Source organism: Lepidochelys olivacea (assembly GCF_965140295.1).
Source record: "Lepidochelys olivacea isolate rLepOli2 genome assembly, chromosome: 1".
In the NCBI taxonomy this organism is placed as follows: Eukaryota; Metazoa; Chordata; order Testudines; family Cheloniidae; genus Lepidochelys; species Lepidochelys olivacea.
In genome coordinates, this window is record NC_140411.1 from 162,381,158 (window position 1) to 162,399,796 (window position 18,639).

At 39.3% G+C, this 18,639-nt stretch overlaps 1 protein-coding gene across 3 annotated transcripts in view; it reads left to right on the forward strand.

Annotated features, from left to right (window-relative positions):
* BRWD1 (bromodomain and WD repeat domain containing 1) overlaps positions 1-18,639 on the forward strand; it is a 109,488-nt gene that overhangs the window by 64,379 nt on the left and 26,470 nt on the right. For 2 of the 3 annotated variants that reach the window (XM_084651259.1, XM_084651260.1), the window contains exons 30-35: positions 1,647-1,802; positions 2,103-2,223; positions 9,114-9,239; positions 10,292-10,370; positions 12,009-12,053; positions 14,943-15,089. In XM_084651259.1, the coding sequence (XP_084507385.1) occupies positions 1,647-1,802; positions 2,103-2,223; positions 9,114-9,239; positions 10,292-10,370; positions 12,009-12,053; positions 14,943-15,089 (674 nt within the window). Of the gene's footprint in view, positions 1-1,646; positions 1,803-2,102; positions 2,224-9,113; positions 9,240-10,291; positions 10,371-12,008; positions 12,054-14,942; positions 15,090-18,639 lie in introns of those variants that run through there. The other variant, XR_014714419.1, reaches the window with a different exon arrangement.

Sequence of the window (18,639 nt, forward strand, 5' to 3'; positions counted from 1 at the left end):
GAGGGCTAGGCTCAGTCTTGGAGCCTCCAGCAGCAACATTGAGCCACCTCCCATTTCCACTGATGGGGGCATTAACCAATTAGTGATCAGTGAATGAGAGAAGCTACTAGCAAAAATAAAACAAAAAACCCAAAACCCTAGAATTCCTTTAGAGCAGGGGTGGGCAAACTTTTTGGGTCAAGGGCCACATCTGGGTATGGAAATTGTATGGCGGGCCATGAATGTTCACAAAATTGGGTGTTTGGGTGCAGGAGGGGGGTGAGGGCTCCGGTTGGGGTGTGTGGGTTCTGGTGTGTGGCCGGAAATGAGGAGTTCAGGGTGCAGGACGGGGCTCAGGGCAGGGGGCTAGGCAGGGGTGGGGGTGAGGGCTCTGGTTGGGAGTGTGGGATGGGGATGGGGCTTTTGGGGTGCAGTAGGGAGCTCCAGGCTGGGACTGAGGAGTTTGAAGGGCAGGAGGGTGATAACGGCTGGGGCAGGGGGTTGGGGCGCAGGAGGGGATCAGGGGTGCAGGCTCTGGGTGGCACTTACCTCAAGCAGCTCCCAGAAACAGCGGCATTTTCCTCCCCCCCACCCCACCCCCCGCTCCTATGTGGAGGTGCGGCCACTGCACACTGCCCCATCTGCAGGTGCTGCCCCTGCAGCTCCCATTGGCCACAGTTCCTGGCCAATGGAAGCTGTGGGGGCGGCTCTTGGGGGGGGGGGGGGAGGCAGTGTGTGGAGCTCCCTGGCTGCCCCTACACATAGGAGCTGGAGGAGGGACATGCCGCTGGTTCCAGGAGCCGCGTGGAGCCACAGCATCCACGGAGCGGGGCAAGCCCCTGACCCCACTCCCCGGCTGGAGTGGAGCAAGCCCCGGACCGTGCTCCCCGGTGGGAGATCGAGGGCCAGATTAAAACATCTGAAGGGCCGGATGCAGCCCCGGTCCATAGTTTGCCCACCCCTTCTTTAGAGATAGGAACTAGGTACGGTATTTCAGGTGATATACTATTGAGATATATAGCATAATACTCAGTATTTTTCATGCTATTCTTTAGGCATACTAACATCTGTTAGCTTTTTTGATCTCTGCTGCACTGCGAGCAGACTTGGTACTTGTCCTTTGAGTGGTCACTTAAAACAGGTTTCATTGTAGAACACAACATAATTGAAAGGAACTGCTAGTTTTTCTGTTATTCCATGGAACATATGGTATTACCCTGCATATCGTGAGTTCTTTATACGCTCAGTTACCCTTACTGTGCTAAGAAAAATGGTGTAGCTGCACTAGGACTACCAACGGTGTAAGGTGTAGTGTAATCAAAAATACTAACATCTTTTGCTAGTGGACATGTGCTTATCAGGCCTAAATTTAAACAGACAGTCTGTAAATGCAAACATTGTTAACAGCTACTTATATACAGTTTCCTTCGTTAAAAACAAAATTGGCCATTCGTACATTAACGTTTCTTTGTTGCAGATGAGTTTTTAGAATATTCTGCCATCTAAAGACATTTTGTGTTCCTAAACATCAAACTCCGCATCTTATGAGATTAGGCAAGATTTTACATAGTGTCAAACTTGGCAAGCATATAGCTTATTAAATTCTCATTTATTCTTTTGTTTGTGTTCTTTCTTCTCTCACCTCCCCATTTACTATAAAACTGTAGTTGATCAACCTGAGGAATTAGGAGCTAGTCTTTCTGTAACTTCCGAAGAAATGGAGAAGCTACTATACAAACCCCAAGAGGGAGAATGGGGGAAAAGATCTCGAGATGAAGTATGTGAGCAGATTATCAGTGGCATTGATCAGCTTCTGAATCTTGGTGAGAACACAGAAAATTAGGCAGTTCTTTGCTCTCATAGCAGTAAACTTTTATAAATTGGTATCTGAGACCTAGTGCTGATCCTTTTTTAAAGATTTATGATAAAGTACTGTAGTTTTGTGTGCAACCTGGTATACAACCTTTATCACAAATCTATATTCAGGTTAATAGGTTTATACATAACCTGTTTTGTTAATCGTGGTTATAGTAGAACAGTGTGAATGCTTGTATGAAAATCCATATGTATACAGGCTTTGAATTTGTTAGCTCAACTAACTGAAATATTACTATTTTTGACAGACATTTCAGCAGCTTTTGCTGGTCCAGTTGATCTGAGTACATATCCAAAGTACTGTACAGTGATAGCTTATCCAACGGATCTTTGCACTATTCGGATGAGACTAATCAACCGGTTTTACAGGTTAGTCTACTTTAGCAGTAGAAAAGAGGAAAACTATATTATCTTCACTAAGTTTCCATCAAGTTAAGTGACCTACAAAGATCTAAATATTTTTTTGGACAACGCACCAAAAAGGCAAAATGTTCTGTTTGTAAACACTGAAAATGAATAGCACTATATGAATGCAAAGCTACTAATATTTTATAAGTTATCTGAAAAGTGATTAGTTCTGTAATATTAAAAAAACTAAGATACTAGTTCCTTGTTTTCTCTTCTAGTGATATCACAATTATAAACATTGGTTTAAATTATTTATAAACAAAATTAGTTGAGCTATTTTGGAATAAACGAGCATGAAAACTGCACGTCTGTTTTTTAAGACTAGCAGTCAGGCAATGTAAACTGAATTTCTGAAGTGCCACGCTTGCCATAGATTTGAGGTAAATTTTCTGAAAATGGGACTTAGGCATTTTAGTGACTTAGGAGCCTGAATCTCGTCTTCTCAAACCCTTCTGAAAATGAGACTTGGGTACCTAAGTCGCATAGGTGTATTTGACAATGTTAAGAGTGTTTTAGTTATGATACATGGGGCTTGGTTTTCAGAGATGCTGAACGCCTGCAGTGCCCATTGACTTTAATGGGAGTTGTATGTGCCCAACACTCCTGAAAATCTGGCCCCTATTATCTTTGCATTTTAGTTTCCTCATCTGTAAAATGGTGATAAAACTCACCTTTTGTGAAGTGCTTTGAGATTTGTGGATAAAGTGGTAAATATATGTTTGCCAATTATTATAATTTGGTTAATAAATAGCTATAAGGATTTGGTTAGGAAGTGGTAAAATTAATCCCTGTACGTGGCCATGCAGCACATCACCTCCATTTGCTTATAACTTGAGTCCTCAGTTTCTTCAAACTTGCAGAGGACCTTTACTCAGTAATGCTTCTTCTCAGGTCGTGATGATAAGGATAGATGGCAGGTGGGGAAGAACCCAGTTGGAAATGGTTATGTTTTAGGACATTGTGGTAGAGAGGTCATATTTTAACAATATTTATTTGTTTTCTTTTCGTTTCCTTTTCTGCTGGTGTGTGGCTTTTTGTTTTTTGGAGGGGGTTCTCATTTTGGAATAGCACTCCTTCTTCCTTTAGAGGTGACTAAGATAACAAAATACACGAGTTTTCTGTATGCTGCATTCTCAGTACTCTATCAAAAGAGGCATCAGGTCTGTGTGGCTCAAAATAGAATTTGATACAATATACAGTACCAATTAAGTAACAGGGTTTTTATCATTTTCAGATGGGTCACATTGTTTTAAAATAATATATGGGCTTGAAAGCTTATGAACCTCCAAAGGAACTCAGGCCAAATGCAGTAGTGTCTATGCAAGTGAGATTTCAGAACCTGGGGGTGCCAGAATGCTTATTCTGAGCCATCAATATTTTGGATAGCTGGAAAAAAAACCTGCCATTGTGGATATTACCTTGGAAGTAGTTGGTTTTGAGGACTAACTCGTAGGAGCCTGGCGGACACAAACTTCATATACAAATTAACTAATTTTAATGTAGTTTTATCTTGATTTGTATTTTTTTTCAACTTAACTGACTCATGAAAGCATTCCACTCAATGTATGATTGTGTAGTCTGATAGTTGTGGAGAAATATGAAAGTATTTGCACTTTGGTTAGGAATATGCTATGTCCCCAATGCTTGACTAGCATTAACATGAATCTCAAAATTGAAGGGGTGGGAGGAAAAAAGATTACTGTGTGATGTAGAAAGGGGTACTTATAAATTGTTGGACGCTAAGTAATTTTGTTTTCAAAATTACTAAAAACATTTAGTTTAGAGAAACAAGAAATGAGAGGCCAGCTCCTGCTGTTTCTCTTACTGCCAACTCAGGAGTGTGGGTTCCACTATTGACTCTCAGGGATTCTTCTACATTGCTTAGGGGATAGCAAGCAAACATTTAAGCCCAAGCAAAGTAATCAGTTATTAACCAGGGCTATTTCATTATTAAAGAAAGGAAAAGAAAATAGCACATATGACTGAACACAAATGATAAACTGGTTATTTCTATTACAATCTCTTCTGTATGGCTTTCTATGGAGAGTTTTTGACAGAGATTATGCCCCTGATAGTGAACACCTGTGAAGTGTGCTTTTCTCTTGGTAAGTTAAGACCAAAGTATATTATTTCCCAAAATTATTGTGAATCCATTTTTTAGTATATCCTTAGATAATGAAGAATGTCTATAGATGGACAAAAGTATTTTGTTTCAGGGAATGTGGACCTGTTAATAAATAACCAGCCAATTTATATTTGATAAAGTAAGCAATCTTAAAAACATCTTATGAAGCCCAAGAACATATTTAAATCAGTTACTTAGAAGAAGCCATTTAAAGAGCTGTCTTGTGACAGGCCAGTTAAGCAATATTAAAAATCTAAAATCCAATTAAATCCCCCTTTTTTCTGTTTACCAATGTTTAACCTGTCTCTTCTCATGAATACATAGTCTAATCACTTGATTAACAGGAGAAACTGTTAGTATTTTAAGTTACAATAGCATTTTAGTGTTCCAGGAAATGATTACAGGAGTTTTAAATCTAATCCCTTGGCGGTGACTTTAACTTTCTCTCACCAATCCATGTTGAAGTCTTGGGGTGGTTTCCTCTTGAGTCTTCTCTTTTTTTTCCTTCTTTCTTGTAGAGGTGGACAGGATGAGTTATGGAGTGCTTGCTGTTTAAGGAGCATATCAGGGACTGTGAGTGCTCACTTTAGAATCTGAAACCCTTTTTCTTTCTTTTGTGAAATTATAAGAAAATACCTCATTCATTCATGCTTGCTTAGATTCAGGTCGGTTGCTCTCTCCCTTTCATTGGCTTCAGGCCTTTGGTTTTGGTTTAGGTGGTACTTTGAGCTCCTGAATATGCAATATTTCTTTATTGCCTTTGTTCTTCTTGTGGCAGGAAAGATCCAGAAAATTCTTAGTTAGTTTTAATATTCTTTTTATTCAGTCCATTTTCTGAGATTTTTTTTTTCCTTTTCATTAGTTTGACAGGAAATGAAATTCTGTTTTCAAATAATCAATCTTGTTCTTAATATAAGAGTTTTTAATTCTCAGAACAGCTTTTTAAAGTTATCTAACTCTTAGAAAGTCTTTAGCCTAAGTTGTTGACTCTACATGGCAATTTTTCGAACAATGATTTTTTTTTCTCTTGTGTTGGGTGAAGGTTTGCTTGTCCGCTGTCAGTAATCAATTAATTCCCCATTGATCTAAATATTCTATGCTTAAATGGCTTCTTGCATTAGTAATTAGTCTAATATCTCATGTCCTTGCTATATTTGTATATAAAACATCTTACTATTCATACTGCAATGTAGTTGCTGAGCCGACTAGAGGGGATGCCATTTTAGATTTGGTTTTGGTGAGTAGTAAGGACTTCATAGAAGAAATGGTTGTAGGGGATAATCTTGGTTCAAGTGATCATGAGCTAATTCAGTTTTAACTGAACGGAAGGATTAATAAAAATAAATCTGCAACTAGGGTTTTTTATTTCAAAAGGGCCTACTTTCAAAAATTAAGGAAATTAGTTAGGGAAGTGGATTGGACTGAAGAATTTATGGATCTAAAGGCAGAGGAGGCCTGGGATTATTTTAAATCAAAGCTGCAGAAGCTATCGGAAGCCTGCATCCCAAGAAAGGGGAAAAAATTCATAGGCAGGAGTTGTAGACCAAGCTGGATGAGCAAGCATCTCAGAGGGGTGATTAAGAAAAAGCAGAAAGCATACAGGGAGTGGAAGATGGGAGGGATCAGCAAGGAAAGCTGCCTTGTTGAGGTCAGAACATGAGACCGGCTAAAAGTCAAGTCAAGTAGAGTTGGACCTTGCAAAGGGAATTAAAACCAATAGTAAAAGGGTCTATAGCCAAATAAATAAGAAGAAAACAAAGAAAGAAGAAGTGGGACCACTAAACACTGAGGATGGAGTGGAGGTCAAGGATAATCTAGGCATGGCCCAATAGCTAAACAAATACTTTGCCTCAGTCTTTAATAAGGCTAAAGAGGATCTTAGGGATAATGGTAGCATGACAAATGGGAATGAGGATATGGAGGTAGATATTACCATATCTGAGGTAGAAGCAAAACTCAAAACAGCTTAATGGGACTAAATCGGGGGGCCCAGATAATCTTCATCCAAGAATATTAAAGGAATTGGCACCCAAAATTGCAAGCCCATTAGCAAGAATTTTTAATGAATCTGTAAACACAGGGGTTGTACCATATGATTGGAGAATTGCTAACATAGTTCCTATTTTTAAGAGAGGGGAAAAAGTGATCTGGGTAACTATAGGCCTGTTAGTATGACATCTGTAATATGCAAGTCTTGGAAAAAATTTTGAAGGCGAAAGTAGTTAAGGACATTGAAGTCAATGGTAAATGGGACAAAATACAACATGGTTTTACAAAAGGTAGATCGTGCCAAACCAACCTGATCTCCTTCTTTGAGAAAGTAAGATTTTTTAGACAAAGGAAACACAGTGGATCTAATTTACCTAGATTTCGATTAGGCGTTTGATACCATGCCACATGGGGAATTATTAGTTAAATTGGAAAAGATGGGGATTAATATGAAAATTGAAAGGTGGATAAGGAATTGGTTAAAGGGGAGACTACAACGGGTCCTACTGAAAGGTGAACTGTCAGGCTGGAGGGAGGTTACCAGTGGAGTTCCTCAAGGATCGGTTTTGGGACCAATCTTATTTAATCTTTTTATTACTGACCTCGGCACAAAAAGTGGGAGTGTGCTAATAAAGTTCGCGGATGATACAAAGCTGGGAGGTATTGCCAATTTAGAGGAGGACAGGGATATCATACAGGAGGATCTGGATGATCTTGTAAACTGGAGTAATAGTAATAGGATGAAATTTAATAGTGAGAAGTGTAAGGTCATGCATTTAGGGATTAATAACAAGAATTTTAGTTATAAGCTGGGGACGCATCAATTAGAAGTAACGGAGGAGGAGAAGGATCTTGGAGTATTGGTTGATCATGGGATGACTGTGAGCCGCCAATGTGATATGGCTGTGAAAAAAGCTAATGCGGTCTTGGGATGCATCAGGCGAGGTATTTCCAGTAGGGATAAGGAGGTTTTAGTACTGTTATACAAGGCACTGGTGAGACCTCACCTGGAATACTGTGTGCAGTTCTGGTCTCCCATGTTTAAGAAGGATGAATTCAAACTGGAACAGGTACAGAGAAGGGCAACTAGGATGATCCGAGGAATGGAAAACTTGTCTTATGAAAGGATACTCAAGGAGCTTGGCTTGTTTAGCCTAACTAAAAGAAGTTTGAGGGGAGATATGATTGCTCTCTATAAATATATTAGAGGGATAAATACCGGAGAGGGAGAGGAATTATTTAAGTTCAATACCAATGTGGACACAAGAACAAATGGATGTAAACTGGTCGCCAGGAAGTTTAGACTTGAAATTAGACGAAGGTTTCTAACCATCAGAGGAGTGAAGTTTTGGAATAGCCTTCCAAGGGAAGCAGTGGGGGCAAAAGATCTATCTGGCTTTAAGATTAAACTCGGTAAGTTTATGGATGAGATGGTACAATGGGATAACATGGTTTTGGTAATTAAATATTCATGGTAAATAGGCCTAATGACCTGTGATGGGATGTTAGATGGGGTGGGATCTGAGTTACCCACAAAAGAATTTTCTGTAATAGCTGGCTGGTGAATCTTGCCCATATGCTCAGGGTTTAGCTGATCGCCATATTTGGGGTCGGGAAGGAATTTTCCTCCAGGGCAGATTGGAAGAGGCCCTGGAAGTTTTTTGCCTTCCTCTGCAGCGTGGGGCATGGGTCACTTGCTGAAGGATTCTCTGCTCCTTGAAGTCTTTAAACCATGATTTGAGGACTTCAGTAGCTCAGACATAGGTGAGAGGTTTTTTGCAGGAGTGGGTGGGTGAGATTCTGTGGCCTGCGTTGTGCAGGAGGTCAGACTAGATGATCATAATGGTCCCTTCTGACATTTGTATCTATATCAGGCAGTTATTATATGAAGGTGTGCATTTTGATACAAAATAGTTGGAAAAATACATTAAAAGAAGCTTATACCATCTTAAGCATTTGAGAAACAACAAAGGTTTTCAACTTTAAGTGGAAACATGAGTTGGAAGTAAGCAGTGTCTTGTGTAAAACGTTTCCCCCTGTAAATGTTATCCAAGTCTGAAGAACGAAGACAAAATAAATCCATTTCAATAAGGATATTTCTAGAAATCTTTTGTGGGTTTAAAACCAGATTTTTCTTTGAAAAGTGTGGGGTTAGGTTTTTTTCGGGGGGAGGGAGCGGAGAAGAGATGGAGTTAGGCTCACTTTACCTCTGGATTTGTTTCTCTAATAATCCAACCATACAGTCTGTTCATAATCAGGTTTCTTCCTAAAAGTATTTACATGGTTTGTCTACTTGATGTTTGCTTATCCTTGGGAGATTGAAGCAGAAACCTTCCGGAATTTCTTTGATCAGCTTCAACATTTTGTAGCATAATTAGCTAAACATGTATATTATGTTTTCAATAATCCTGGCAGTAACATTCTTTTAACTATACCTTAATATTCAGTAGAGGTGCAAACAAGTTGGTAACTACTTAAACTATTTTATCATTTTTGCATCAATTTTGAAGTCTCTCTCTCCTCCCCCCTACAGCTGCCACTTCTCTGGCTAACCCTGAATATTTTATGCTGTTTTCCATATGAATTGTTTTAAATGAGATTAAGATGGGGTTCTATACTATAGGATTGCCAGTTTAGTATACTAGACCTAATAGGGACAGATATTTACTGAGTTATTTTTCTTTTCTTCACTCCTTTTTAGTATTAAAAAATGTTAATTTGTTTTATAATCTTAAAGGAGGATCTCTGCATTGGTGTGGGAAGTCAGGTGCATTGAAAGTAATGCCAGCACCTTCAATGAACCTAAGAGTGCTATTGCTCGGTCTGCTAAGAAGATCACTAAACAGCTGTTAAAGTTCATTGAGTAAGTCCTATTTCAGTCTGAATATAATTGTATACATATTTCATTTACCTGGGTTGGAGATAGCACTTGAATTTCTCAATTTTGGCTTACTCCGTATTTTTTTTGCAAAGAATATTTGAAGCCTTCAGAAACTTTCACGTTCTAAACATTTCCTGAACTATTTATCAAACTAACTTTGAAGCATCTTGAGATGTCTAGTAAAGGGACATTTTTAGCACTCCTATTTAATCAGCATTTATTAATATTCGAGATTTGAGAGGTCATTCTATAGAACTTGTTCATGAGAGAACTTATAGCTGCAAGCAAAGGGTTCTGCTCATTCCCACACACCATCTGAATATAGTTTCATTAGGCATTTAGAGGTAAGTCAGTTTTACTGTTTGTCACACACAAGTATTCTCTACTCTTTTTTAATCTACCTGATCTGGTGTATTTGAGATTTTATATTATTTTTCACACTATAGAAAACCTGTAGGGTCTCCTGTTTTATCTAGACTAGAATTAAAGACCTCAGCCAAAGGCTAATCAACAAACTAGTGCTTGTAAACCATCTAGCATGGAGATGTTCCAATCACAACAAGTTACCATTTGTCCTACTGAAGACGTTAATCTTAAAATGCTTTAGCTGACCTGAGAGAAATTGTTAAACATGTACTACATTCTTTCCTAAATAGAGAATTCAGAACGTTTTATATCCCTTCCTTTCTCAACCATTACCACCTGCTTTTTCATTGGAAAAACTTCCAGCCGGCCACTCTAAATTCAGTTATAAATCTAAAGTTAGGAAGCTGAGATGGCTGCATATTATAATATATGAATTAGCTAGCAGATTCTGCAGAAATCATTTGAAATTGGTAAAAGGCATTTTTAATTAAATTATGTTGCCAATGCCCTGTTTACTGAGCTTAAAATGCCTTCCTTAAGCATGCCTTTTCAGACTTTAAATTCTCTTGAAAAATTATTTTCCACCGTTCATATGTGTTTTAAAGTCTAGAAAGTGGTAACCGTTTTTCCATTATTCATGTAGTAAAGCTTTTAATTCTACTTTACAGTGATCCAGTTTGTACAAACATATTTGAGCTTAGTAGTACAACAGAAGATGAGCAGGACTCTCTTGATGCTGCTGATCTGGTAATAAACTCGTTTTTTTATTTTAAACAAATATTCAAAGTAGGAGCTTATTAGCTGTGATCAAGTAGAACTGTAAGTCTAGTTACTAGCAGCAGCAAAACTAATTTTAAATATTTTTTAAAACCTATACTTTTATAATATGCCACAATTACAAATGTCTGGGTTATAGACATATACCTGCTTCATATCCATATATTTTATGCATAATTTTTATTTATATAATGGCCCAGTCCATTATTTGAACTTCCCCAAAGTTTGAGGATGTTTGGATCTGGTATAGGTAGATATACCATATTTCATAACTATATTTCAATAATTGTTGAGCTGTGGATATTTATATGTAAATAATATTGCACATGGAGTGTACATTTTAAAGATAAATCACTGTTATCAAGTGTAGTATTCTTTTCCTTCCCCCCCCCCCATGTGTGTGGCTCAGTTGCTCCATACCTATTACATGTGTAGTATATACATATATTACTACATCTGAAGACATATTTATTGAATTATATGTAACTCTGGGTATTTTTTTTTAATTGGGGTACAAAAATCATTATATATTTAAAAAATGGTAATGCCAAGGGTTCAGAACACGAAATTATAGATGTGATGAGAGCCATTACTGTTTGATATAATTACATTCATACTTTTGCTCTGAATTCTTTTCTTTATTTAAAAAAGATAAAATTGATTATTGATTACTACATTTGATTATGCAATATAAAACTAACAAATTCACTTCAATATTTGAGAATAGTAGTCTAATGCATTTATTATAATGTAGTGAGTTGTTGATAGCAATGCATACAGTGTGTACATTTGGAGTGCCACCTTTTGGTATATTGGTAGTATACATAAAATTAAAAAATAGTATACTACTTTTACCAAAAAGACATTTCAAGTATTTTTTATTCCTAAGCAAAAGTTTTTAAAAATGCTGAAAGGCACATGTTCTCTATTCAGGACTAAGACCAGGGAAACTCTGAAATTCAGTCCATAAGTGACTCTTACTACTCAAACCATGAAAAACAGTGTTTCTCCAGAGTTACTTTTGGTGGGATTTTCATGCCTGATCGTCTTTTGCTTCTGAGCCAGACAGGCAAAACTTGAAAAACTGTAAGATTTTTCATCTGCCACACATAGTCTCTCATGCCCTTTAGTGCTTAAAGTTGGTGGTATTGAGCTCTGGTTTGTCATAAGGTATCCTTTTTATATAAAAAGCATCTGATAAGAGGTACCAAGAGTGCAAGCATCCTTCTGATGCATCAGTGAAACCCCCAACTCTGTGTGCCTTTGCATCAAGGCTTCCAGTATCATCCATCCATTGAGGTTCAGGATATGATGCTGGAGCCAGGAATGTTGAGTATTGATTTGTGTTTAGGGTCCTAAATAAGTCACTCCTCATTTGAGGCCTCCTTAAAGGCTACAGTATCCCCTTTGATGTTTCCCTCTTGGCTTGTCAGGAACTGTTGGAACTCCTAGCTTCACTGGACGGTTTTCTATAATGTCCGTCACAATAGATAGTATGTTTACTGTTTTCATTGTAGTATAAATTATAATGGCAGCTTTTGTCTCAATCGTTGTTACCTATTTTATGTTGTGAATTATTTTTGAAGTGGTGTGTGGTCTGTTTTGTAGGAGAATGATAAATGTCTTCCAAGAAGTTCTTACAGAAGAGTAAAAGTAAGTTGGCCTGTCCTTACCATAAATATTGAAATACCAGCTGTCTGAAAAGTTGGTCAGCAGAAACAGTAGTGAAATAGCAGAACTTAGTGGAGCGTGCTACCTTTTGTAATTAATGTCTTTCCTAACTTTCCTAGTGATAACTGCAAATAATCAGATACAATTTTTTAAAGATTTCTTCAGTTTTTTTACTTATTCCTGTAACAAAGTCATAATGCAGAACGTGCAATGGATACAACTGATATTAGAACAGACTTCAATAACTGAATAACTGCAAATATAGTACCTAATTAAAGAAAGGAATAAAGTGATCCAGGAAACTACAAGCCCTTTAGTTAGACCCTAATTATATGCAAGGTCTTAAAACAAATTTTGAAAGAAAAAGTAAGTAAAGGCACAGTGGTAAAGATAATTGGGTTAAAATACAACATGGTATTGCAAAGGGTAGATCATGCCAGACCAACCTGATTTCTTTGTGACGATAACTAGTTTTGTAGACAACGGGAATGCAATAGATGTAATCTATCTGGATTTCAGTAAAGTGGCTGATATAATTCCACAGGGGAAGTTATTAGTTAAATTGGAGAAGATAGGGATTTATACGAGAATCAGATGATGAGCTAAGGCACTGGTTAAAGGGGATGTTGTAATTGGTCATGCTGAAAGGTGAACTGGCATGCTAGAGGGAGGTAACTAATGAAATTCCTCAAGGATCAGTCTTGGGACCAATCTTAGTTAACATTTTCGTTAATGACCTTGGCACAAAAAGTGGAAGTGTACTAATATTTGTAGATGACACACAGTTGGGAGGTATTGCCAATATGGAAAAGGACCAGAATATCATAAAAGAAGGTTTGGATGACCTTGAAAACTGGAATAATAGAAACGGGATTAAATTTAATAATGCAGAGTGCAAACTCATGCATTTAGGGACTAATAAGAATTTTTGCTGTAAGTTGGGGACATATCAGTTGGAAGTAATGAAAGAGGAGAAAGACCTGGGTGTATTGGTCGATCATAGGATGACTGAGCCACCAATGTGATGTGGCCCTGAAAAAAGGCTAATGCAATCCTCGGATGTATCAGGCAAGATATTTCCAGTAGGGAAAGAGAAGTGTTAGAATCATTGTACAAGGCACTGATGAGACCTTATCTGGAATACTGATGCAATTTTGGGTTCCCATGTTTAAGAAGGATTAATTCAAAGTGGAATAGGTGCAGAGAAGGGCTACCAGGATAAGAGGAACAGAGAACCGGGAAACTGAAGAAGCCTGGCTTGTTGAGGCTAACAAAATGAATGCTAAGAGGCGAAATGATTGCTCTCTCTAAATACATCAGAGGGATAAACACCAGAAAAGAAGAGGAGTTATTTAACATAAGGGCCAGTGTTGGCACAAGAACAAATGGCTATGAACTGGCCATCAACAAGTTTAGGCTCGAAATTAGGCAAAGGTTCTAACCATCAGAGAAGTGAAGTTCTGCAATAGCCTTCCAAGGCAGTATTTGGGTGTAAAAAAACTAAATTGTTTGAAGAATGAGCTTGATAAGTTCATGGAGGAGATGGTATGATGCGGTTGCCTAAATGGCATGTGGCCCATCTTCAACTGCTACTAGCAAATAACTCCAACAGCTGGAGATGGGACACAAGATGAGGAGGGCTCTCAGTTACTTTCCAAGGTGTCTGACTGGTGGGTCTCTCTCACATGTTCAGGGTGTAACCGATGAACATATTTGGGGTCGGGAAGGAATTTTCCCTCGGGTCAGATTTGCAGAGACTGTGGGGGTTTTTCCACCTTCCCTTGCAGCAGGGGGTACAGGTCACTTGCTGGTTTGAACTAGAGTAAATGGATTTTTAGTAACTTGAAGTCTTTAAATCAAGATTTGAGACCTTCAGTAACTCAGCCAGACATTAAGGGGCTATTATAGGAGTGGTTGGGTGAGGCTCTGTGGCCTGCGATGTACAGAAGGTTAGATTAGATGATCATGATTAAGGCTACGATTTAGTCACGGAAGTCGCAGAAGTCACTGAATCCGTGACTTCCAGTGACCTCCGTGGCTTCTTCCAGTGGAGAGATGCAGAGTCCCCCACAGGGGCAGGGAGCTGTGGGGTACCCCTGCTGCCTGTGGCGGCCCCTGGAGCCCCAGCGATCCCAGCAGGTTGTGGGGGAGCCCCGGCTGCTCCCAGCTGCTGCGCAGCTGCCCTGCTGCAGGGACCCGCTGATCCCCATTTTGTCACAGATATTTTTGATAAGTCATGGACAGGTCACAGCTTCTGTTAATTTTTCTTTATTGCCCGTGACCTGCCCATGATTTTTACCAAAAATATCTGACAAAATCTTATCCTTAATTATGATGGTCCCTTCTGACTTTAAAGTCTGAGTATATGAACCTAATGTGTAAACGTTGGAATTATTCAGGAAACAAAGTCTTAGGTCTTTTCTTTAAGGTTTATACCTAAGGGACACAGGACAGTGTTTCTAGCAAGAAAACAGCTAGAAAAAAACCCAAGATGTGGGTGTAACCCCTTTGATCACTGGGTATAGTTGTTTTCCCAAAGGAATTTGCAGAGATCAAGGAAGAGAGCATCTATGCATCCCTATCACACTTAAATATAATAGTATGCTTAATCCTCTAGGCCAGCCAATCAGGAAAACTGGGTTGAAGAGGAGAAAATTCTTACTCAACACTTATCAAAAATTGAAAAGCAGAAATTACAAAAAATGCAAAAAGTAGAATGCTTTTTGCATTTTTTTGCTATTAATTTTTAGTTTCTTTACTAAGATACTACTCTCGAAGTTTAGCCAGCAATTTCTGCAACGTATTTAAAATTCTAATTGGAATTATTTTTGAAACTTAGTTTTTTCAGGAAGTAATTTTTTTTTTTTTAAGAGACGGGTTATGAAGAGACGAAGCAATATGAAAATTAACTATGATGAAAATACCTGGAAGAAACAATGTATGGAACTGGTGAATTTAATTTTCCAATGCGAAGATTCTGAGCCTTTTAGACAACCTGTTGATTTGGACCAATATCCTGTAAGTTATCCTTCATAAATCTTAAGTGATTTAATGTTTGTCTTATCATTTCTCTCTTTTGGTACAGAACTTGTACCATAATAAGACTGTCATTCATGAAGTTGGCTTCATAGATTCAAGCTCTTGGAGCTATGTGCTATATTCTCAGTCCAGAACTGTTGACACAAATTAGCCTTGCCATGTGCCTAGGTATCTATGTCCTATCATCTATGAAAAGATTTACATTGTCTGTATTCTTAATTCCTAGGTCTTTTTGTTTGTTGTTGAAACTGGAACTGCTTATCTCATACTAGTATCATTTTGTGTTGCTTGAAGTTAGTTACTTGTAATGGGTGTTTTAAAAAAAAAAATTTACAATTTCCTTGAGATTCATGGGCAGGGCTGTCAAATGCTTGGCATGAATTCAATCTGACCTATTTTTTTTTATTTGTGGACCATATGACATTCATATTCTATAGAATCTAAGCTTTCATTTGAAAAATCGTCAATTCCTAGCCCCTGTGGTTGCAAAAGAAAACCTTGCAAATGTAGACCAATGCAGTGATGATTGCAGACAGCGTGAAACCGTGATTGAGAAGTGTGAACTTCTTTTGTGTGCATTAACTTCTTTGGACTGTTAACTTTAAATATTACTTTCTTGAACCGCTTCATGGATGCCAGACTTTCACCCCACCTCTCCCCAGAGCTTGCAAAGACAGGAAGACTCACCTACAACTACTACTACTTAAGAAAGCCCTTGAGGCTAGATCCTCTGTATCTGTTCTGATTTCGGTTCAAAGGTCTAAAGAGCTAGCCTTGGCCCTGGTGGCCTCAGTCTGTTCCGTTTGACTGCAGGGTTCCAAGAAACCGCAGCCCCTACTGGGACTGGGATCAGTTCCTATGGCTCCTCCAGTCAAACCCCCAAGGTGATAATGTCCAAATTGAGGGCTGTCTGGTCAGATCCCACACTCTGGTTCTGTAAGAAAGGTTAAGGAACAGTTCGGCTGGTCTCGTTCATACCATACCTCGTGCCTCACAGCAGTCGGACTTTGATGTAATCCCTGTGGCAGCAGGACCAGGGTCAGTTCAGCTACCTCTTCCAGATGTATGCATGTGGTGTCTCTGAATGAGGGTCATCATTGCCTTCAGTTTCGGATTTTGAGATGCCGAGGAAGAACAGCATAGAAGCAAGATGGCCAACTCTAGCAGTGCGAGTTCCTGTGCATCAGAACTATGCATCTTGTCTGATTCTGGTAAGGCTGCCACAGTTCCAAAGCAGCGTCCTGTTCCACCTCTAGCTTCAGTAACAAAAGAGACAAGACCATGAGTGTCTTCAGATCCACTGGTTTCAGAGGAGCAGCCGTGTTAGTCTGTATTCGCAAAAAGAAAAGGAGTACTTGTGGCACCTTAGAGACTAACCAATTTATTTGAGCATAAGCTTTCATGAGCTACAGCTCACTTCATCGGATGCATACTGTGGAAAGTACAGAAGATCTTTTTATACACACAAAGCATGAAAAAATACCTCCCCCCCCCACCCCACTCTCCTGCTGCTAATAGCTTATCTAAAGTGATCACTCTCCTTCCAATGTGTATGATAATCAAGTTGGGCCATTTCCAGCACAAATCCAGGGTTTAACAAGAACGTCTTGAGGGGGGTAGGAAAAAACAAGGGGAAATAGGTTACCTTGCATAATGACTTAGCCACTCCCAGTCTCTATTCAAGCCTAAATTAATTGTATCCAATTTGCAAATGAATTCCAATTCACCAGTTTTTCGCTGGAGTCTGGATTTGAAGTTTTTTTGTTGTAATATCGCAACTTTCATGTCTGTAATCATGTGACCAGAGAGATTGAAGTGTTCTCCGACTGGTTTATGAATGTTATAATTCTTGATATCTGATTTTGTGTCCATTTATTCTTTTACGTAGAGACTGTCCAGTTTGACCAATGTACATGGCAGAGGGGCATTGCTGGCACATGATGGCATATATCACATTGGTGATATATGTGATACATTCTTAACCCCCCCCCCCCCCGACGTTCTTGTTAAACCCTGGATTTGTGCTGGAAATGGCCCACCTTGATTATCATACACATTGGAAGGAGAGTGATCACTTTAGATAAGCTATTACCAGCAGGAGAGTGGGGTGGGGGGAGGTATTTTTTCATGCTTTGTGTGTATAAAAAGATCTTCTACGCTTTCCACAGTATGCATCCGATGAAGTGAGCTGTAGCTCACGAAAGCTTATGCTCAAATAAATTGGTTAGTCTCTAAGGTGCCACAAGTACTCCTTTTCTTTTTGCGAATACAGACTAACGCGGCTGTTACTCTGATTTCTGACACCAGACTCCCCGGTGGGGAAGCAACGGGCCATTGCTGACCTGCTGCACATTATACCATCTCAGATTCTAGGCAATTATTTGGATTGTTCTAAACCTATTGCTTATGTCTGTGTGTGCTTATGTCTAATAAATTGAAGTTTTAGATAAGAGCACGCTTACTTGTATTAATCTTCCATCAGACAGAATTGCTGTGCTTTCATTGATTTATTCCTGACAGCCCCTGGAGTGAAACAGTTTAAGTTACCGCTGCTTTGGGTTTTGAAAACCCTGGGTAACAGTGCCCAGGGACTTACTGATGACCATGCCAAGACCTCTTTAGTTACTCTTCTTGTAGATGTGGAGGCGACATTTCATCTGCAAGGAATCTGAAAGCCCAGAGATCCTGTGGTCTGATTCCCCTGGATCTGTTGATGTCACTCCCCATCCTGACTGGGTTTTTGTAGTCGGCCAAATTTGTTTGGTCCAATCCCACCTCTTGTCTACCTATCTTAAAGAAGGCGGACAAACTATACCAGCTACCCTTGGACAGGTTCTCGTATTTTCATACCCACCCTGTGAACAACTTGCTGGTAATAGTTGCTGCCAGCAACAGGGCAAGGATGGGACAACTACACTTCACCCTGAGTGACAGAGGGGAAAGAAGATTGACTCATGGAGGAGAAAGGTGTTCTCCTCATCCCTCGGTATTAGGATGGTGAATTGGTGACTTATCAGGCAGTTATGGTTTGTGACCAGTTCCTTCTCTGGGAGAATGTTGTCTTCTCCAGGATGTACCTAAAGACAGGAGAAGGTTGTCTAATGCTATCTTATTGGAGGGTCAGAATGTAGCTAGGTATTTCCTCAGAGCTTCCTTCAGTGCCTCAGACTGCTGCCAGAGGATTGGGTCTGCTGTGGCTATCAGGATGCATACATGGCTTTGATCCTCTTGTATAATTATGGACACCAGAAGTAAGCTTGGACGATCTCCCTTTTGAAGGGGAAGGTCTTTTCCGTATAAAGACTGGCAACTTACCAGAAAAACTGAAGGATGCAAGTTTGACCGCTCAGTCTCTGGGATTAATCCCACCCATTGAAAGGAGGCCTGGCCCTCCTTTCAGTAGCAGAGGCAGCAATGCTCCCAGCCTTCAGCACCCTACTTTTCATCCAGTCAGAGACTCAAATTACCAACAACCTGCAGCCTCACAGAACGGTTGCAGAAAGAGACCTTTCAAACAAGGTTGCAAACC